At 39.0% G+C, this 22761-nt stretch overlaps 2 protein-coding genes across 2 annotated transcripts in view; both read left to right on the forward strand.

Annotated features, from left to right (window-relative positions):
• LOC105383687 (diacylglycerol kinase eta) overlaps window positions 1-22761 on the forward strand; it is a 149293-nt gene that overhangs the window by 4466 nt on the left and 122066 nt on the right. Inside the window, exon 2 of the mRNA XM_048626022.1 lies at window positions 8200-8310. Coding sequence (XP_048481979.1) covers window positions 8200-8310 — 111 coding nt within the window. The remainder of the gene's footprint in view (window positions 1-8199; window positions 8311-22761) is intronic.
• Window positions 17465-22050, forward strand: LOC125489631. The gene is made up of 2 exons (XM_048626021.1): window positions 17465-18414; window positions 18687-22050. The coding sequence occupies exons 1-2, from the start codon at window positions 17849-17851 to the stop codon at window positions 18718-18720; spliced, it is 600 nt and encodes a 199-aa protein (XP_048481978.1). The 5' UTR covers window positions 17465-17848; the 3' UTR covers window positions 18721-22050.

Below are 22761 nucleotides of genomic sequence, written 5' to 3' on the forward strand. Positions count from 1 at the left end.
CATATTAAGTTCTTTTTTTCTCCTAACTCCAAGTCATGATTTTTAAATAAAAAAACCTCGTAACTCCTACTCCCATACAACGAGCAATGTAGGCGAGACTAAACGTACATTTTTCTAATAAAACTAGGTTTTTAACTTTGTTTTTATTAAGTACTACATAAATAAATTATGGTTATTACTACATAAATACATTGTTATTGGTCAATTTAAAGTAAAATTTTGCTGCTCCTCCAACAGATCCCATCACAGTCATTCTCTTCGACTTGACAAGAAAGGTGCTCCATGGAGGGAAATAGATTGCACGGCACTCGTATAGAGGCGATGGACTCCTTTGCGAGGGCCCCCAGATTTGTAAGTAGCCCGTGCACTGCATGGCGTGCAGAGCACCAGCTACTTTTTGATTCCGGGGAACGTCTTGAAATGCTCCGCGAATGACCGATCTGATGGTGGCTCCCTGCTCATTAGGAGTTTGTATGGTGTCAGGAGGGGCGCTGTTTTTAGGCCTAGGCGGTGGACCATTCCGAATACGGAAACTTTCGTCTTTGGGATGTTATCCTCGGAGGAAGCTCAGCCACCTTCTCTGAGTCATCACCAGAATGCATTGTGCTGATACCGTTTGCGTCCTTGATTTGCAGGACAGTGTTGTATGCCAAGTTTAATTGCAGAGGTGTCTAAGACCGACCCTTGTGGAATTACGCAACTGACCTCCTTCTGCGAAAATAAACTCTCTCTCAAACTTAATATACTTGTTGGATCTCTGACTATTTGCTGGAGGTAGGAAGGCAATTGATGGTATTCAAGAGTGCCCCTAAAGTACCCCAAGGCAAGCGCAACTATCCCAGCGGTGTCCATCTGCATCCGACAGTGAACTAACGCAGAAGAATTTATACTTATACGTATTGTATCATTTCGTAAGCCAAACTGACAATTCGAAAGGTCAAGACTGTTCAGCCAGGGGTGTCACTAGTTTAAAGAGCTTGTCAGCCTCTTACTGCAGGCAGATGGGTCGGTATACAGAAGAAGAATCTGCAGTACTGTCTCTTCAGGAGCTTTAACGTGGCCTCTTTCCAGTCAGTGGAGTTTTCACTGGCACTCAGGCTACGGTTCAACAGACAGACAAACCAGCTCTGAGCGCCAGCACCCACACACGGTCAGGTATGCCATCGGGGCTACGAACTATTTTTGAGCTCCGTTCCAACTCTCGATTTGTCACTCCTTGCTCGTCATTTCCTAGTCCCTGGGAAACAGCGTGCTTACCACTAGGGTTTCAACGGCGACGGCGGGACCATGGACTCAGCTTGCCTAGTACTGATTTATGATCTCTACTGCTTATAAAGATGATTGCTGATTATATAATCATTTTATTAAGTACATCAATAATACTCAAAATTTTAAGTAATAGGAAAAGGTATGGTTTATTTATATTTGAACAGCGTAAGTCCATCATAGAGAAAAGTATTTTGCATAATTGAAGTCCGAAAAACTCGTATTTCCAGGAAAAACACGTATCTCCAATAGTATTCACATAGAGATTGGCCAAAGATCGTAAGTCAGTAAAAGTAAGTAAAATAGCTTATTTTTTAACCGACTTCAAAAAAAGGAGGAGGTTCTCAATTCGTCGGGATCTTTTTTCATAACGCCGTTGAACCACTTTTTTAGTCTAGTAACAAAAAAACATTAGGGGGTATCCTAAGTAGAAGTTATTTTTTTTTTTCTTCTGTAAAATTTGCTCGCGCGGAGTTAGGATGTTTATGATTTAAGGTGATAGCGTGTTACCTACTAGTGATACATTGACTCAAACTAATGATAAAATTAATTTTTCATGATTTTTTGTTTAAATATACCCGACCGACCATCATTTCGAAACAGGAATGAGCTGCCCCTCCCTAGCTGAAATCCTGGGTACGCCCTTGAATACATTTGTATTCGTACGAATTTATGGCAAAGTGAAGCACGTGGGAATACCAGGATAAAGAAAGAGTACTTCTTCTTAAATAAGTATAAAGATATATTACTTATTAAGATAACCGTTTCAAAATCCATAGTGTAGTTTTAAACATATTTTAGGCTTAAGTATTATATATTTATCTGTACCTACATGATACGAACATGACGCAAAAGCAACTTTAACACTATGTAGTGATTATACTTCACAATAAAACCCCTTAAAAATGTCTGAAAAGAATGAAATCAAAACCCTCCTTCATTCTTATCGACGCTCTGGCAACATTCTATAAAACTCCGATGTGAAATGTGAAACAAAAGAAATGCTGTGAGTGTGTACATTGTTAGAGTAACAAAGCCACACATTAGTTGTACACGGTTAGCCACTTACTCATGAACGAAGGCTCAGAAAAACTATAGAAAGGGAATAGGGAAGGGACATAATAAAATTCATTAAACGAGTACCTTTAAAAATAATTACGGGAGACTTATAGTCTTTTCCTAATCCTTAGGGTACTTAAAGAGGTGAGGTCATCGTCTAAAGTCTTCTGCACTTGTATATAATTTTAATATACTCACTTTAAGCCATCTCCAGAGGTAGGGCATGGACACCCACACGTCAAAATATCTGTTTGTATAGAAAATACGCACAGTCTAAGACACAGAAAACGAATAAACGTGCGCTCAATCGTTAATTCACTGCACGTAACACACAGCGTGATGCGGGACAGTGAGTACCTACCGCCGTAAGTATACCCTTTTTGCAACAGCCTTTTGTATGTTACGTACAAAGCAATTGTAATTAATTTACTTATATGAATTTTATAAGCGTAAACATACACACTCGTAATACAGGGGAACTCTGTTGGGATCTATTTTTGAAATTGCGTCGTGCGTGCTCCGAACACTTCTGTTCTGCTCCTGACACCGCCAGAGGGCGCGCGGAAAATGTAGATACGCAATATTTTCAAACCATATTTTATAAAGCTGAGTCCATATTTGTAGCTTTTGAGTGTATCGAGTCAGCCGCAGTCGTTGTGTGGTCTTGCCAGTATATTGTTTGGAGTAATTTGAACGCAACCACGCTGTTTCCACAATTTCATTAAAGGGTTGATGTTGATAAATAAAACTGAATACTTTCGTATATTGTGCAATTAAAGAATAAATAAATAAACAAGTACGGACGTGTGTTCCAAGATGCTTATGAGTTTATGAATAAAGAAAGGCTTTCTTTCTTACTTTCAATTGTGGATACAACTTTAGCAATATTACAGGGGGGCTCTGTTTCCAACTGTTCACCTTCGTGTATGTTGATATACGTATTAATAACATAGGTACCAAATTATATCATGAAAATAAAATGATCCTATCTATTGAGATATGATTGACTCAGTACTTATCGATTTAAAAAGTTCGATACTTATCGAAGTACATTACTTACTGGAACTCTGAAAGTCGGTAAAACATTTTCCTAAGCGAGTAAGAAGAAGATTTTCCGACATCAAACGGATGTCGGCAATCTAAGTCAGAGTTTTCTTTAAACAAATCATGTGGTTTATTATTTAGAACAGATCGTTGCCCTGTGAAGAGGTGTGGGTGGAAATTCTTATTAATAAGGCCTTTTATTTGACATATTTATGTTTTGGCAATGCGCCCAATAAGATTATAAAAAAATGGCTCAGAGAGAGTCGGTCGGCCGGAGCCGGGTTCCGCAGTACCACCCTATGATGATTTTATAATTTATAGTTTTTTTAGTTGAAGCGCCCTTCAATATTTTCCAAAAAGCAGCTTTTCAGCACAGGAAAGCAAAACAGCACAGGAAATTTTTGGTGCAAGCCACCCGTCAGTAAACTAACCACTGCGCCATACTGTGTAAAAAAAAGTAATACATATTTTATAGTTATATGTGGAACCCTAACAAAATGGCGGCCGATGGGTCGCCAAAAGACAAATTTTAATAATGTTGGTCATCATCGGACCTAAGTACCTAAAATGTATAGCAGTTAACTATTACGTGGAATAGTTTCTCACTTTTCTAAGACAATCCCTAAAAAAATAAAACGTGTCTAATTCATAATGTGGATATTGAAGCTCTTTAGAACGACAGATATGTTTGATGATGGTTGATTTGCCGAATAAAGACTACAAGCTAGCCCTCAAATTAAAACACCAATTGTTAATTTACAACAAGGTTAAAATTTACTTTGAAACACACGAGTTTCGACGCTTTACGTCAGTCAAAAAAATGAAATTCGTATAAAACAACGTCAATTTTAAACCTATTGTAAAGTGTCAAAAAGCTCTATGTATTTGGGGGTAAGTGTATAATGTGTCATAGATTAACAATATACGAACAATATAGAGTGAAACGTCTCGACCAATAACAACTGAGCTCTTATTTTGAATTAGTTCGGTCTGAAAACTTGCTTATTCATTGGTACAATAGTTGTCATTAGGGTTTGACAGCAAACGGTCATCTTGTACTATATTGTTAATCTAAGTTTCCGATGGCCCTTGTGAGCACGACCCTATTCGGTAATCATCAACGGTTTCCAAAGACGAAATACTTGAAACCCGCCGGATTGCTCACGCCTATTTCACAGTCTTTTCCAACTTTCCACAGTTTTCAGCCAAGCATTCTTGGAAGCCAGTCGGCGAGCAGGCGAGCATACTTGGAGCACAACTAGACGTATAAAAGAACGTCGAGATAGGCGAGCCTTTTGTCTCTGAAGGCCTCGTGACGTTTAGTACTTAACCCTCTTTTCGTTCTGTTGTGAGACTTTTTTTGCTCCCGCGTCACGACATGGTTTTCATGTGAGTTCGTTTCTGTTTTTATTTATTTCTTCATATAGGTACTTCCGTTTGAAAGGTGATAAATGCAATAGTGTGATTAAATATCAACAAAAAAATACACATATTCTCAGGACCATAAAACAGATTCAAAATTAGTTGCTTTCTTGTGAAATCTCACGTAACTTGTATGGATCGGACAGATGTTTGAGAGGCGTGGATTGTAAATTGCTAATGACACATTAAGGTGGTGGAACGTTAGCTGAACGTATTCTAATATAGGCACAAAACAGTCTTATTATTAAAAACATTTCTTCCAGATAACCAATAAAAATATTAAAATGTATGAGGCTGCACTTGGGATCTTGTTACACAAACGTTTCTAATTCCACGACTCATGTGCAGAGTTAGCTTGTCCCTCGGACGGCAAGTATCCAGGCGATTTAACTCCAAAGGCCACAAGTTCCTTCATTGTTTGTCTGTAACAGATTGCTTTGGGCATTGTTCCGATTGGGGCCGCCCCCGGGGAGGTGTGCTTGCTGGAAACTAGATTAGTGCGCCGTCCGCGTGCAGGTACCAATAATATTGCGTACGCGTGCAATAATGTAAGTAACTATTGAACATTTATAGAAGAGAAAACGTAAAGCACAGTAATTCAATACCGAGTAATACATTACAGTTGTGTATATGTATAGTTGTATACTTGCCACTGAGATAGCACTTTAAAGTGAAGTGTAAGGCCAACTAGCGCCGCCATTTGAAAAAAAACATAACCTCCTTGGAAGTGTTTTTCCTAAACCTAAAACTGACACATTTCAAGCCCTTACAATGCTATAGTGCCACAAACTTATCTGTTCCGTTGACAGCGAACTTCTCTCTCAGCCTTCCGTAGTCCACTGTTGGACATAGGCCTCTCCTAACGATCGCCACCCCAAACGGTCACCCGCCATCTGCATCCAGCGGCTTCCCGCTACCTTCCGCAGATCATCAGACCAACGGGCGAACTTAATTGATCCATATCTCATTACTTACTAATGAATTGTATATTTTAAAACATTAGATGGGTTTATTAACACCGCAAGAGCGAAATAACAATACGAGCAAACTTAAAATCTTATAGAATTAAGAAATATTAGAGATTTATTTGAGCTGTCACCGGAACAGATAAGTTTGTTGTGGCACTATAATTAAATTTTTTGAGCCTACCTCCAAATACCCAGGTCGTAGTTTAGAAGCTAATGTCGTTTCGGACAAAACTGGCTGTTTTTAGGGTTCCGTAGCCAAAATGGCAAAAACGGAACCCTTATAGTTTCGTCATGTCCGTCTGTCCGTCTGTCCGTCTGTCCGTCTGTCACAGCCGATTTACTCGGAAACTATAAGTACTACAGTGATGAAATTTGATGGGAATATGTGTTGTATGAACCGCTACAAAAATATGACACTAAATAGTAAAAAAAAGAATTGGGGGTGGGGCCCCCCATACATGTAACTGAGGGATGAAATTTTTTTTTTCGATGTACATACCCGTGTGGGGTATCAATGGAAAGGTCTTTTAAAATGATATAAAGTTTTCTAAAAAACATTTTTCTTAAAGTGAACGGTTTTTGAGATATCAGCTCTCAAAGTCGTAAAAAGTATGTCCCCCCCCCTCTATTTTTATAACTACGGGGTATAAAATTCTAAAAAAAATAGAGGTGATGCATGCTAATTAACTCTTTCAACGATTTTTGGTTTGATCAAAGTATCTCTTATAGTTTTTGAGATAGGTTGATTTAACTGTAATTTTGATTTGCTGCTACGGAACCCTTTGTGCGCGAGCCCGACTCGCACTTGGCCGGTTTTTTACATTAATTATTGAGTGTTTCTATTTAGTAATGGCCAATAAACTTCTTACGTATTAATTTTCACACTCGCGAGCATTGAAAAAGTTCCATCTGCCATTGCCGTTCCATATGTTATTGGAACTTTGTCATTGCTCGCGAATGTAAAAACAATACTACCTAAAACCATTTAGAGCTTAACCATGAGCCTACTGGACTATTACCCCCTTATTCATAAAAAAGTTAGTGGACGCTTTAGCTATTGAACTGTTTTGTCCCTCTCTGTCAAAGAACAGATTGTTCTCTTTCAGAGAGTGACAAAACAGTTCAATAGCTAAAGCGTCCACTAACTTTTTTATGAATAAGGGGGTAATAGTCCAGTCGGCTCATTAACGATATCTGTTGAAAGCTTTTAATATTCGCCGGAGGAGAGCTTTAGAGCGTGTAAAAAGAGAACTTGACCTTTCAAGTCGTTAGCCTTCTATTAGCCTTTAAGCGGCTTTCACTTGCACTTCAGATCCTTGTCTACGCCCTGACGGAGGTGCATAATGTCGATGATTATACAGGGTGATGCAAAAAGTGTATGCTAAGCCGAAAGGGGGTGACTCAGGGCGTCATTCTACACAACTTTTGTTCTACGAGTTTTGAAAAGTCACAAAAGCCAATATTTTAAAATGAAAAAAAAATAATATATTTTTTGTGATTTTTCAAAACAGAGTAATTTGGTGCTATTGTCACTGGAACTTTTGCATTGCTCCTGAGTGTATTTAGCTACTTGGTTATACATAGAAAGTTTAGTTAGTTTATATATTGAATCATCGATATACTTACTTAAAGTTACCAACGTGAGTACTTAAGTTTACCTTTAGTGCAACAGGCACCTCAACCACTTTTATAGCGTTAACCCTATTTCTACTGTTCATCCTCTTAGCACTTAAAACATTACCAATGAGCAATAAAACGACGCATAAAACGGTAGTAAAGGATACGTAAGTGTATCCACTACGGTGTAAAATATTTTAAAATAAAATAAAAAAGCTCTTCAGGGAGTAGGTACGAGAACTTTCACTGGCTGTGGTGCTGTGAAGACTGAAATATGTCTACCCTAATATTTCGTTCTTCCTTAGTCTGAAATTTTGTATACGTACAACTAAAGTACCTATATAATTTTTTTGGTATTTATTTATTTTAGATTTTTTAAAAAAAATTAAAAATAAAGGATGAGGTTCTATGTTCGACTTATTCTTTCCTTATTCATAAAGATGTCTTGAGATTTCTCCTTCATATTGTATCACTATAAAAAACTCTGTTACACAAACTTCTAGAAAAGTTAAGAAAAATACGAATATTATAAAAATTAAGAAATTTTAGGTTGAGCTTCCGAAAAGAATCCCATAATTCATTCAAGCTGTAGAGGTCTAGCGCCCAACTGTATTTTTTGTATACTATGCTGAAAGTCAAAGCCTTTTGGCTGATTTACTTAATTTTTACTTTCTTCATCGTAAATTTTACTATAACTAAATATATTATGAATTATATTTTCTATAATTGTTGGTGTAATTGTTTTGTGTTGTATTATTTTCTCAATTTTTATTGTTGTTTTTCTTAGTTTGTCAAATAAATGCCTCTCTATCTGTCCCCGCAGCCCGTGGTCAAGGAGGGGTACCTGATGAAGCAGACGCGCAGCTTCCAGCGCTGGCAGCGCCGCTACTTCCGCCTGCGCGGCCGCACGCTCTACTACGCCAAGAAGAAGGAGGTACGTCTAGCAGGGACTTAGATAGACAATGTATGAACCAGATGGAGTGTCAAAGAAACACAGAGAAAACTGTCCGCGTTTTGTTTAGTGTGAAACCGTTTTAAGTTCAATCTAATGACAGTTGCTGTACCAATTTATACTGTCACAAATCTTCTAACCGAAGGAATCCAAATAAGAGCGAAGTGGGCTGTTATATTTTGTCGAGAGGTTTGTTTTGCACTGTCACTCCACTTTTGTTCGTATATTGTTAATCTAAGGTCAGAGATATTGTTGTTGTTGTTGTCCTATGGCACCCCAGTGGTGTACTAACGTACCACTTCCGCCTATTTTAGGCCTCGCTCCAGCTTAGTCCAGCTTACCATGACTTAAAATGAATTGGTAATTACCTAGTATCATGAGTACCCTTTATGTAGTTACATACTTACATTTGATACTAATGCTAACTATAAAGGTTCCAACGTACAATATTGTGTAAAGTAAATCTTTCTTTGCACCATTATCTTTTCCTTCGTGTATATGTGCAGTTTTAGCTGGAATTCATGAAATTATCTTTTGGTTCGTCCAATTTCAATATTTAAATTGGATACTGGCCCCTCTGGACGGCTTTACAACTACAATGTATCGGATAATTGGCGAAACCGATTTAATGTATGAAAACCACTGCCAGTGGTTGTAGCCGCAAGGGGGTCACTCCAAATCGACGAACGGACAAACGAGAATCATCACTCTATACATAGAGCAGAGTCCTCGAGTGGAGACCACGTACCGGCAAACGCGGCGTTGGGCGGCCCCCCGCGAGATGGACGGAAGATATAGTCAAGTCCGCGGGGAAGCACTGGATGCGGGCCGCCTGCGTTTGGACAAAATGGAAATCGTTGGCCTATGTTCAGCAGTGGACGTCCTATGGCTGAGATGATGATGATCATAACATAGAGCAGCGCTCCGAAGCTTCGGAAAAGCAAAACTGCAGCGCTTACACATATCCAATACGGACTTCATTGCGATCGGCTTATATTTCGTTGTATTAAGCGTACCGATCGCGTGACAATTTTCGTCGATTTAGAGAGTGACCCCCCTGTGGTTACAATACAACCATACGGCAGTGGTTTTCATTGGAATTGGCTCGCAACCCAAATAAATACCTAACCTACCTACCTACCTAACACCTATCTCACATTTGCCTATAACGAGAGTCTCGTAGCACTACAGACCCGGTGCGACAGTGACGCCCGACAATAGGTCCTACTATTGTGCGCGACACAAAGACGCCGACGTCTGTCCAGATCACAATCTGGCGCCTCGATAACGTCAGACCCTCAAACTACCGAACAGACCTCAAAAGCTCTTTGTCCGAGTTGCGGAGAGTTCCTCGCGTGTCCTTGGACATACGAGTTCTTTCAAATTAGCATATCTCGCGCAAACTTGGACAATGGGACGAATTTGAATGTTTGGAAAAGTAATCTTATAAGCTTACTTATATAGAACTAGGTCTTTCCGCGAGCTTCATTTCGCCCTAAAAAGTTTTCCCTTCAGAATTCCGCGATAAAAAGTAGCATATGATCTTTCTCAGGGTCTAGACCGTCTGTATGCCACATTTAATTCAAAATCAACGTTCAGTAGTTTTGTCGTGAAAGATTTACAGACAGACAGACAGACACAGTTACTTTCGTATTTATAATATTAGTTAGAATTAGGATAATCATAATACTTTTGCTTAGCCTTTTCAAACGTATAGAATAGCTTATAAATTTTACCAAAATTTTTCTCTGGAACATGCTTATTTAAACTGTAACGTTGTAAATGTAAGTTTTAATGAGATTTCTCAATGGATGGCAAAGTTTCAGAACTCTATTCAGCGTCGTCCGACGCGGTCGCCTATTCAAAATTGTATGTACTTCATTATCAAAGTGAGTAAAGTTCGTTAGAAATTGGGAGATCGACGTTAAAATGTAAAACGAAATTGAAATAACTCGGGAATAAAGACGCCTACTAGAGATCTGTCACTCTGAAGTTATGATATCCCTCATTAGCACCTGAAAGGAAAATTCTGGGGATTTTCCCTAAAATAATATATTTTTATAATGATTAGGCAAACAATAGTGTACCTACTACTGGACATAGAGCCCTCACGAGCCTCAAAGAGCGATGGTAGCTCTGTCGGGTAAGCTTTTCACGCCAGAGAGAACTTTTGCTTTGTTTTTTAATGTAATACTTACACCATCTTGTTTGCATATTGTTAATCTAAGTCACCAATGTTACGTGTACAAAGTAGCGGAAACGTCAGGCTCTCCTGTAATATTGAAGTGTGCGCGGAAACCGCCGTAAGTAGTTGTGTTCAGTTTGATAGTTTGGAGTTTGATGGGAACTTCCTGTAACAGCTATTTAATTTAACTAAGTAGCTCGTGTATAGCAAGATGCTTATACCTGTACATCTAGCGCAAGTTTGATAGTTTGTTGAAAACTATAAAAGTTTGTTTTCTCGCATACAAAGTGCCTCTAGCGGAAACTATCATGTTTTTTTTGGGTTATACAGGTTTCAATGTAGTACAATATCACTTTTATTCGATGTTAAACAATATGAAACAGCTACAAAAATATTTAATCAGCAGGTGATTTTATGTTTACCGTTAAAAATAGTTTTTATTATGCTTTTATAATAAAGTCCATTTATAAGCTTTTAAGAGCACTTGCCAATGCCATAACGTAGGTGTTGATTAAAAATTGATCACATTAATGTGTTATTTACAATATAATTTCCAATATAAGCTTGCAGGTGATATTTATAAATAACGTTTAGGTACAGGGTCTTGCAAGGTAGGTATATTTCGAAATTCACACTTTTTTCTACAGCTTGTTCTATGAACTATTATTGGATCCGATAGCGATTATTTACTACTAGTATTAAGTCTTTTTTTGAAAAGATGGCTCAGGAGTTTCTTGCCTCCGTTCTTCTCCTTAGACAGAAAGAGCCCCCCTTATCCGAACGGAGAGTAGTTTGTAAAAATTGACGTTCATCAGAAAATTTTATATTTTTACGATGAATAAAAAATTTTGAGTTTAGTTTGAGTTTTATTTAAATACAAACGCTACGCTACCACAGTCAGATACATAGACATCTTAAACTGATAACACCCATCTTTTTCCGTCGATGGTGTTCAGTTATCAAGTAGTTTTTATGTATTTATATAGATGTCACTATGCCGGAATCTGTATCTCGGTATTAAGATTTCTTACATGTTAATAACCTTTCTTCTTATACAAATAAACATTGCTTCTACTACCAGCGATCCGAACATAAGGCTACCAAGCCTTTTCATGGTCCTTCACTGACCACACCACCCTAGTAGTAACCACTTTGTGAGCAGACGCTAGAAATCAGAGACGCATCGTCTCCGAAGGCGTCAACCGGGCGATCCGAGGATCGTTCCGGTAGGGATGGCTGCACCAGCAGTCGAGCTCCGGTGTGCCCATTGATGGGTGCTAGCAGTGGCGCCGCGGCCTGCGCCACCGCGCCTATCACTTAGCGGCACCAGGACATCCCATCAAGGCGCGCTTCGGGTCAACTTAACCGGAGTCAGCGGCCCCAGCAACAGCGGTCCAGTGCACCCGGTGACAGGATGCCAGTGGTGATACTCACGAGCGGAGCGTCATCGTGCCTATCGCCTGCCACTTGAGCGGTGCCAGAGACAATGCAGACATCAGCAGCGATCCAGTGCACCCGGTGACAGGATGCCAGCGGCGACACTCACGAGCGGAGCGTCGTCGTGCCTATCGCCTGCCACTTCAGCGGTGCCAGTGACAACGGCAACAGCGAAGACGGAAGATCTCATCAAAATTATATTGTAAATTTATAGCTCTTATCAAAATTATTTTGTAAAATTTATGTAAATAACTGTATATACCAGCCACATCTTATAGCACACAGGATGCATGTAGGTCCTTATCAGCTTGTTATCAAGTCCATGCATCTTGTGGAGTTACCCCCTTGACGTGATGGTGAGGGTGGTAATGAAGAACGTACGTTCTTGGTGGGCGGTATGTTCAGTTATCAAGTAGTTTTTATGTATTTATATAGATGTCACTATGCCGGAATCTGTATCTCGGTATTAAGATTTCTTACATGTTAATAACCTTTCTTCTTATACAAATAAACATTGCTTCAACTACCAGCGATCCTATCATAAGGCTACCAAGCCTTTTCAGATGGTTAAAAATGCGCTATCCCATCTGACCTTCTGACCTGCCCTCTGAATATTCGGGAACATTCTTCTCTGTCCCCGACTAGACCGCTCGGCCCGCCGAGCTGCACCTCTTATTAATTCATCTCGCGGGTCCATTACCGCCGGCACAATGGGGACAAAGCTCGGCTGAATTCTTTGTAGTATCGTTGGTTGCGACCGAATTTTAGATGTGCAGGTCCTAATATAAAAGATTCTTTGCAGGTTTAAAGTCACCGACCGTATGTACGTAGTTCGTCTCCACCACCTCCAAGAGCAGAACATTCAGCTTAACTGATCCCTATATATCTGTGTGATGATGATGATAGTAATTTTAAGTTTATGTATGTATTTGTGTATGTATGTGATGTATTTATGTATGTATCATGTATATCATTATTTATATTGTATAGGTATAGTTATATTAATATTTTGGTTAGGTACTCAATTTAGACCATCTTCTATCGTAAGCACTACTAATAACTTTTTCAACATCACCAAAATTAACTGGCAGAAAATGCTGCTAGCATTAAGTTCGCCTTTGTACCAAAGTATACATTTACTATGTGCAATAAAGAATTTAATAATAATAATAATATGTACGTAGACTCTCCGGGCGCGATAGCGACAGCAGTCACGACTCACGACATATCAAACATTATGGCGTATGTACAGTATTATAAAAATGTTTACATCTAAACGCACGAGCGGTCTAGGTGACTGCAACCGCTACCGACAAGCACGATCTCACGCATTTATCTAGATTTATTTCAGAGGAGTCAGGTTTCATTGCTCTTTATTGTAGCTATTTATTTATTTATTGCACAATTTACAAAAGTAGATGTCAGGTGGACTTAATGCTAAGAGCATTCTCTACCAGTCAACCTGCAGTCAATTTAAAAACAAAATGATATCATGAAAACAAATCTACTCAAAAGTTCCCTGGACGGCTCGGTGCAGATTCAATAATAAACGTTTCGACAAATTGTTATTAAATTCGACCCAATATGTCCGCTTTCTACCTACGATACTAATAAATAAAATAAAAATACCTACGAGTATTACGGGAGAGCACAATAAATCCCTCTAATGTTGTTACCTTCCCGATATCTGTAAGAATAAGTAACAGGACAAGAAAGGTTGAAAAGGATTTTTTGTATAAAATGCGTAACCTTTTTACTATAGTTCGAGTAATATTCTTTAGATGGGTTTGACCTTTTACTGTAAAACAGGTGTTAGAAGTTTGAGGTGTCTGTGTGTCGATCGACGGAAACAATCACCGGATGAAGTGTTAAATTGTCAAAGTGAATACCGGATTGAGGGAACAAACACATAACGATGAATTAAATTCAATACGATAATACGTACGTTTCAACATATTAACCCCTGCGGGCTATGAGGTTTATACATCGGGAAAACTGTGCCAACTCCCAGCATACGACTAATTTGAGATTAATATTAGTTAATATAAATAATAATAAATGTTGGTTGGAAGAAATTGCTTCTTGGCAATAAGCCCGCCTTTGTATATGTCGCAGGCATCTGGTTTAATATCCTGTTTGATTGAACCGCTAGCCCGTTCATTGGATGACGCTATTCAGTTGTATGACTAGGCCGAACGTTGATTGTACAAGCGTCACAAAACGTCCAACTAGTTAGCGGACTTAAAATCAGTCAGGTGGTGAATAAAACAAATATAAAGAAAGAAAGAAAGAAAGATACATTTATTTGACACACTGAGACAGAATAATAAGACAAAAAAAATAAATAAAAGAAACAACAACAAAATAAAGAGAATACTTAATATAGAACAAACAAAACAAATAAAGGTTACTGTCCAGAGTGTCAAAACGGCACCAGCTCAGCATATGCTATGGACAGTGAGGCCACAGCGCTGGTTTTCAGCTGGCCCTTGTGTTGACCTCAGTCACGAACGCGAAGTTGGTATATATATATTAATTATGATGAGTTGTGTTATGTGATAATATATTAATAATTACATAGGTTATAATTGTGGAAAGAAATAAATAAATAGTGGGTGAGACAGTGTTTGTGTAAGGTAGGTAGGTATATAGATAAAATGTAATATGTACAATCTGTATCAAATGTATTAAGTAATAAATATTAAATATTAGAAAGGGTAGAATGAGTAGAAATACAAAACATAAACTAAAAGTAAATAAAAGTGCACAATAGTAGTAGGTACTATTAGCCGGTTTACAATGCCAGGCGATCATGGTACCGCCGACTTACTTATAAGCATAATATGGCGTCTAACAGCGAACAGCTGACACAAATAGCACTTGTATTGTTATTTTTTGCAAATAAATTAGCTTTCAAGTGCTTTATTTATGTTAAAATAGTGTGACAACATGGATTTACCTATTATTACACCGCCGGCGGATAGTTTCAAAGAAAAAAATGTGCTGAAACTGGATAATTATGAACAACAATATCAAGGTACGTTTATTGTTATTGTTTAGTTAATTTGTGAGATGAGAGCTTTGTAACATAGTCTTTTTGTTGACTCTTGTCTGGTCATGTTCATCCTAACCAGACATTACAAAGTTGCTATACTATATCCCATTTAACGACTTCGCTGAATAACGTTCAGTCAAGACGTTGGACGTTACAGTCAACCACTTGACGAGTTGTTTTATAGTCATTCAACTGAAAAGCGTCATCCAATGAACGGGCTAGCGGTTCAATCAAACAGGAGATTAAACCAGATGCCTGCGACATATACACTACTTTCGAGTCCCATTTTTGTAACTGTGTTTTCTATGAATACAATAAAGTGTTTATAAGTAAATAAATATTTCAGCTATTGCTGAAAGCTGTACATAATATATCGCGATATAATTCCTCTTAGCGCGTCTGTGGTTATTAGCGGCCGCTTCACGGGCTGTTATTGACGTCGATAAGTTTGTTTAATACGCGTTCCACCAATCACAGAGCCGCATTTATGGCGAATCGCAATATAGTGACGTTTATCTACGTCGATAACGAACCCATGCAGTGGCAACGTAAGCGTCAATTTAATTAGAGCTTTCAGCATCTACACACTACAGCACTAGCTAGCATCTAGACTTATATTGGCAGCTTTCAGGGTGCTAAAGCTTGGCACCGTAGCATTCGCAGGATCAGAGTAGGCTCCACGTCGCTGCAGGCTAATGGCATTCAATGACCTGCTAAATTATCTGCCGCCGCGAATATTTGTCTCCATTTATTTATTCGTGTGGCATCAGTCGCTGAGCACGCTCAGGAAAACACTTAGATTGACGATATACGAACTAGATACTGCCTCAAACAAAACTGCCCGCAGTTTGTTTACTGTCAAACCGTTTTAAGGTCAACCTAATGACAACCACCAATGACCAAAGTCACAAATATTCTAACCTAACTATAATTCAAAATGAGAGTTCAGTGGTAGAAGTGGGGTGTTATTTGTTCCAACCCGTCTTATGATCACTGATACTGATTACTGACATTCCATCGTGCATATATTGTTAATCTAAGTTCGTGTGGCATCGTTGAGAAAACAAAACTACCTACGCGTGAACCGAGCCGCGGTAGTGTTAATAGGTAAACATGACAGAGTAAAATGACCCTTATGGCTTTATAGGTTTTAATAATTTTGCTGTGAGCTTTAGCTTTTATAGCTTTTACCTATTTCCCCGTTTTGTGTTCTTACAGAAGGTTGGAGTGATGTCTAGTTACTTGTTATGGTATGGTTGTATATAGGTTTTTAGAAAAAAAAAACCGGCCAAGTGCGAGTCGGGCTCGCGCACAAAGGGTTCCGTAGTAAGCACAATAACTTAACCAAAATTACAGTTAAATCAACCTATCTCAAAAACTATAAGAGATACTTTGATCAAACCAAAAATCGTTGAAAGAGTTAATTAGCATGCATCACCTCTATTTTTTTTAGAATTTTATACCCCGTAGTTATAAAAATAGAGGGGGGGGGACATACTTTTTACGACTTTGAGAGCTGATATCTCAAAAACCGTTCACTTTAAGAAAAATGTTTTTTAGAAAACTTTATATCATTTTAAAAGACCTTTCCATTGATACTCCACACGGGTATGTACATCGAAAAAAAAATTTTATCCCTCAGTTACATGTATGGGGGGCCCCACCCCCAATTCTTTTTTTTACTATTTAGTGTCATATTTTTGTAGCGGTTCATACAACACATATTCCCATCAAATTTCATCACTGTAGTACTTATAGTTTCCGAGTAAATCGGCTGTGACAGACGGACAGACGGACAGACGGACAGACGGACATGACGAAACTATAAGGGTTCCGTTTTTGCCATTTTGGCTACGGAACCCTAAAAACAGCGTTGTAGGTATATTATTGGCGTATATTGCATTAAAATGATTGAAACATTGCATTCTATATCCACATAATTGCGCTGAGAAATGTTATCCGACAGTCAGAATATTTACCCAAGATTTCCAATGACATGCTCTATCCAAGAACAACGCGGACCCACTCAATGTGCTCTATCTATGCAGAAAGCTGTAACTGAAACAGCAATGTCTGTCCATGACTTGCGAAAACTTCCTGTAAAACTACCTAGATGTCGCTAGAGGTCTCTTCGTCATTTCAAAAAATGGTACTAACGATAAGTATATTTTTTTGTATCTTGTAATAACATAGTAAATGTATAATAAAAATAACCACAGTGTTTAACCGCTGTGAAATGTACACACCTATAATCAGTCAGATTATATTTTGAAAAATTATAAGTACCTGAATAAAGAAGTAAGAAACTAATAATAAATATAAATTATTAGGTATATTGATACAGCGTAAATAATTATGTAGGTTATTATAACATAATTATCTCAGATAAGAATACAGTTTAAAATTCATAATTTGTAAGTCTATGTATTATAGCTACTCAGCACACTACTTTAGCTACAGTCTTCTGGAGTGACGTCACGGACAGCTGCGACAGAGTTACTTACGTACGGATTTTCTGAGTAAACAGAATAAAAAACGATCGGTCAGTGAATAGTATACGCGTATATTAAAGTTCACCTTATAACTAGTTACATATATTGTTATTCACAGTGAAATCGCTCGTTTTACAGTGTAAAAAGTGAATTGTTTTATGCAATTGCCGAATTAATTAACATAAAGTGGTCATATTGACATTTTTGTGACACAACGGACACTTCGGTAATCATAATCTACCCAATTCTTCGTATTAAATAAATCATCGGACATATATTGGCGCCATCTAGCATCGACTTGCAGTACTACTAAATACGCTGACACCCTTAACTTAACTCTTACAACTAACTATGGCTAAGTGTGGCGGTTGTGGTAAATTCATGGGGCCAACAGGGGGCGCTAAATGCAACAAATGCAAGGTGATTTACCACCTGCCCTGCCTCGGTCTAACTGAAAAGGACAAGATTCCCGCCACCTGGATATGCGTCGAATGCAAGCGACATGTCCCTAGGGACAACAGGGCCGACACCCCGGTCAGAGGCGCTCCCTCACACGCAGAACCTGACGTCATGGAGGTGGTGTACGCTGCAGAGGTCTCCGGTAACACCGCGGCCAGCGACCTGTCGGAGGAGTCCAAAGTCGAGCTGGGCCTTGAAATACGCCTCTTCAGGAACGACCTTCGTGCAGTCCGGGAGGAAATTAGACAATTCCGGACGGAAATGTCTGATCTGAGGTCAGCTATGTCTGAAGCCGATAGTCGGCTGACAAAAATGGATGCCCGAGTAGTCGAGTTGGAGACCAAGATGGCAGTGTCCGGTACTGGGAAGCTGGAAGAGATGATAGCTGACCTTAAATTAGAAATACAGGAGAAAGACCAAGACATGCTCCTGAACGACTTGGAGTTCAGTCATATTCCGGAGGAAAACGGCGAGAACCCGTTGCAAATTGTGGCCCTGGTCGCGACTAAACTTGGCGTCAAGCTTGATGAGCGGGATATAGTCAGCGCCGAGAGAGTGGGGCCGCGTCATCGTTCCGGCCGAGCTTCGGGAGAGAGCGGGGAGGGTGCGGGGGCGGGCGGCTCGGCGGAGCGGCCTCGGCCTCTCGTGGTGCGAGTGACGCGGCGTGCGCTCAAGGACGAGCTAATGAAAAGCGCTCGCGTCCGCCGCGGAGCCACCACCGCCGACCTGGGCTTGTCTGCCGCCCCCCGCCCCTTCTACGTTAATGACCGGCTGACAAAAACCAACCGAATTCTCTTCAACAAAGCGCGTGAAGCAAAGAAGCAGCTTCACTGGCGCTTTGTGTGGACGAGACAAGGAAGGGTGTATGCACGACAGGAGGAAGGGAAAGCGCGTCACTGGATTCGTTCAGAGGGAGACCTGACACGGGTTTTTGGCTCAGCTCTGGTGTCTTAAAAATGGCGGACTATGAGATGTATGCCTACTTGTACTTATTGTTTTTGTATTTGTGTAACCTAATTGTATTACTGTCAACTGATAGCCTGTTTAGAAAGATAACTTGTTTCTGTGTTGCCTATATGTATTTGTGTGTACTTTGCGTTTCTTCTGTTAATATGTTACTTTTGATCTGTCTTTGTGGCTGTTTCTCGGTGGTAATTACGAATGGACGGGCTGACTTGGTTTATGATTATATATTAATATGTACTACTCTATCTATACTTTACACACGTTACACAATTATAGTATATATTTACCTACGCAATGTAATTTCATACGTATTAAACTACATAAAATGCCTATAGATAAATATTTTTCAGTTGGACTTTTCAATGCGGGATCACTAGGTACCAAACACGATGAATTTATTATAGCAATGCAGCGACACAAAGTGGACATAATGGCTATAAACGAAACATGGTTACGTGCTCAAGAGGAAGGAAAGGCCCCCGTGATACCCGGGTATCGTTTGAAACACCTGCCCCGGCCTCGTCGCGCTCTCGGGACCCGCGACCCCGACAGAGGAGGAGGGGTAGGGTTTTACGTGAGACAAGGGTTAAGCGTAAGAGTATGTCCTCACCCTCCAACCCCCTCAGTTGAACAAATGTGGCTCCGTTGTACGGTTAACTCAGTTAAAATGTTAATAGGAACCGCGTATCGACGTCCGGTACAAGAAATAAATATGTTTTTGGATGGATTAAGCACATCAATCTCATCATTTTCACAGTACGATAAAATTATATTGACTGGGGATTTTAATGTGGACATGTTAAATGTAAATACTGACAAATACAGACAGCTCCGCGACTTTGTTCATAGTTTTAGTCTCATACAAATAATTTCAGAACCGACACATTTTACAAACACTTCATCCACACTCATAGACGTCGTGTGCACCGATGCCAGAGTACGAGCTATGAAGGTTGATCATGTTCCAACACTAGGCAGTCACGCAATGATCTCGGTTCAATTTCAAATTAAAAAGAATAAACCGACTCCAAGATGGGTTAAGTATAGACCACTTAACGACATTGTCGTAGAAAATTTCAACAATGACCTTAACGCAATTAACTTTGACGGCATTAAGATGCTACAGGATGTAAATAAGATGATCGAAGCTCTCAGCAATTGTATCAATGGTTTATTTGATTTACATGCTCCTGAAAAAACTATTCAAATAAAAGAATTTAAATACCCATGGATCACGGATAATGTTAAGCTTATGATGAGACTTCGAGATGAAGCTCACCGCCGTTTTAAAAATACTAATTTAGACACGCACAAAGAATACTATAAAGAACTTAAATCCCAAGTTAACCACGCATTATTCTGCGAAAAACAAGCATACTTCAACTACCACATAAACCAACAAAAAAATCCTGCACTGCTTTGGAAGAAAATGAAGCAAACCGTACTTCGTAGCCATGACGAGCAAGATCTTCCGTCACATTTTACAGATGCTGATGATATAAATAGAATTTATTTAAATGTACCTGGTGATGGGGAGGTTAGTTCAGAAGAAATTAGCTTCTTTTCACAGAACAAATATAGCTTGGCTAAATTTGCTTTAAAACCTATAAAGGCAGATACAGTTTCTCTAATATTGAAACGGCTCAAATCAAATGCCAAAGGAGTAGACCAAATTGCCTTAAATATGATAGCACTGTGCGTTCCAAACATTATAGATATAATAACTCACATTATAAATGAGTCAATTAGGACCAATACCTTTCCTCATATGTGGAAGTTGGCCCTTGTTAGACCAATACCTAAAATTGCAAACCCTAGCACTGTCAAAGACCTACGGCCAATCAGTCTATTGTGTTGTCTGTCTAAGGTATTGGAGCGAGCAGTCTGCGATCAGGTAACACAATACTTAGAAATTAATGGTATATTGCCGACTGTTCAATCAGGATTTCGTAAGGGGTATAGTACCGCGACCGCACTACTTGATGTAGTTGATGGAATCCTTACTGCACAAGATACTGGAAAGGGATCTATATTAGTCTTGCTTGATTTTTCTCGCGCCTTCGATGCAATAAATGTGGAACTACTTTTATCTAAGCTTGTATACTATGGATTTGATGATGGTACGGTCTGCTGGTTTAAGAGCTACCTCTCAAATCGATCTCAAATAGTAGAGCTACGAAAAAGTGACGGTACTACAGTAAAATCCTGTCCTTTTCCCGTTAACCGAGGCGTTCCCCAAGGTTCCATACTTGGCCCTATACTTTTTATTCTGTATTGTACTGATATCACAAGAATCATAAATAATTGCAACTACCATATATATGCCGATGATTTACAATTGTATTTATCGTGTTCTCCGGATAACTTTGAATCTGTTATAGAGAAAATAAATGACGACTTAGACCGCGTGGCAGACTGGTCGACAAGGAACTCCCTTGTGCTTAATCCATTGAAATCTAAATATCTAATTATAGGAAGTAAAAAACAGATACAAAATATTGAAAACCTTCAGCCAGACATAAGAATTCAGGGAAATAGTATAGAACGTGTGCGAGAAGCACGAAATCTAGGAGTTAAGTTTGATCAACATCTTCGTTTTGAGTCCCATTTGTTAGATATCATAAGAAATTGTTTTTATAAGATAAAAATACTGTACAATATTCGTCCTTACCTTAACACAGACTTAAGAATGAAAGTTTGTGAAACATTAATTCTTTCAAAACTAAACTATGCAGACACAGTATACGGCCCATGTCTACTGGCGCGATCGCAAAAACTGATTCAAAGGGTGCAAAATGCATGCGCTCGTTTTTGCTTCAACATTGCTCCACGCGCGCATGTTACCCCTTATCTTAATAATTCTAATCTGTTAAAATTACAGGCAAGAAGACAACTTCATTTTGCAACCTTATTATTTAAAATTATTAAAACAGGTTCCCCTAGTTACCTCTATAGCAAATTGGATTGGTCCCGTACTCACAACAGGCACAACACGCGAGCTTCTTCTTATTTGCTGGTGACGCCAAGCTTCAAATCAGCAGCATTCCGGGGTACTTTTAAGTATTCTGCCAGTAAATGTTGGAATAATTTACCCCCACCTATACGTGCCCTGAAATCAGTAAAAACTTTTAGTTTAAGACTTAAGATACACCTTATTATGTTACAAAAGTTAAATAAATTGTTATACTAACTTAAAGCATATCACGATAAGCCAGAAGGTAAAGCTGTCCCAAGCGAGTGTCTCCAACCAAAGCCTTGCAAAGTAGCCACGGTCCATGCAATTGCATAGGCTTTTATTGAGTAGGTATAAACCCGTTTTCACATAATGCAGCCGTGTACATAATTATATTATTATGATAGTCAGCCAACCATACTACAGCATAGGTATTTATGGTAAATAAAAGCATCATGGCATAACACCTGAAAAAAAAAAACAAAATTTTAAATAATGCTTAACTAATACAGATTAGGTAACTAAGTAAATACTTATTATAATTCTACATATATTGTAATTTTTTTATTAAATTTCTGTAATTATATTGAACAAATGAAAGATTAAATTTAAATAGGTATCTAGTTTATATATTTAAGAATAATAATGTAAATAGTTAATAACTCACCATGGTTTATAGTGTTGTTGTAGGAACAATAATTTAATTCCTCAGCGTATGTAACCAGCCGGTTTGATATTCCAACACGCAAAACCATCGTAGTACTACGTTACTTTACTATGTGCTATGTGTGCGTGTGAAACAGGTTGCGCGGGCGCCGCGAGCGCTCCGGGGCGCCGCGGGGAGCGGGGCGTGAGCTGCACGGACGTGCTCCAGCCGTGGGCGACT

This window comes from Plutella xylostella, chromosome 15, assembly GCF_932276165.1.
Source record: "Plutella xylostella chromosome 15, ilPluXylo3.1, whole genome shotgun sequence".
NCBI classification, from domain to species: Eukaryota; Metazoa; Arthropoda; class Insecta; order Lepidoptera; family Plutellidae; genus Plutella; species Plutella xylostella.

Bases quoted from the DNA above. Each gene is read 5' to 3' on its own strand.
- LOC125489631 (XM_048626021.1), top strand. From the start codon at position 17,849: ATGGCTAAGTGTGGCGGTTGTGGTAAATTCATGGGGCCAACAGGGGGC. The intron at 18,415-18,686 runs GGAGGAAAACGG...CCGCCGACCTGG, and splicing joins TTGGAGTTCAGTCATATTCC to GCTTGTCTGCCGCCCCCCGC.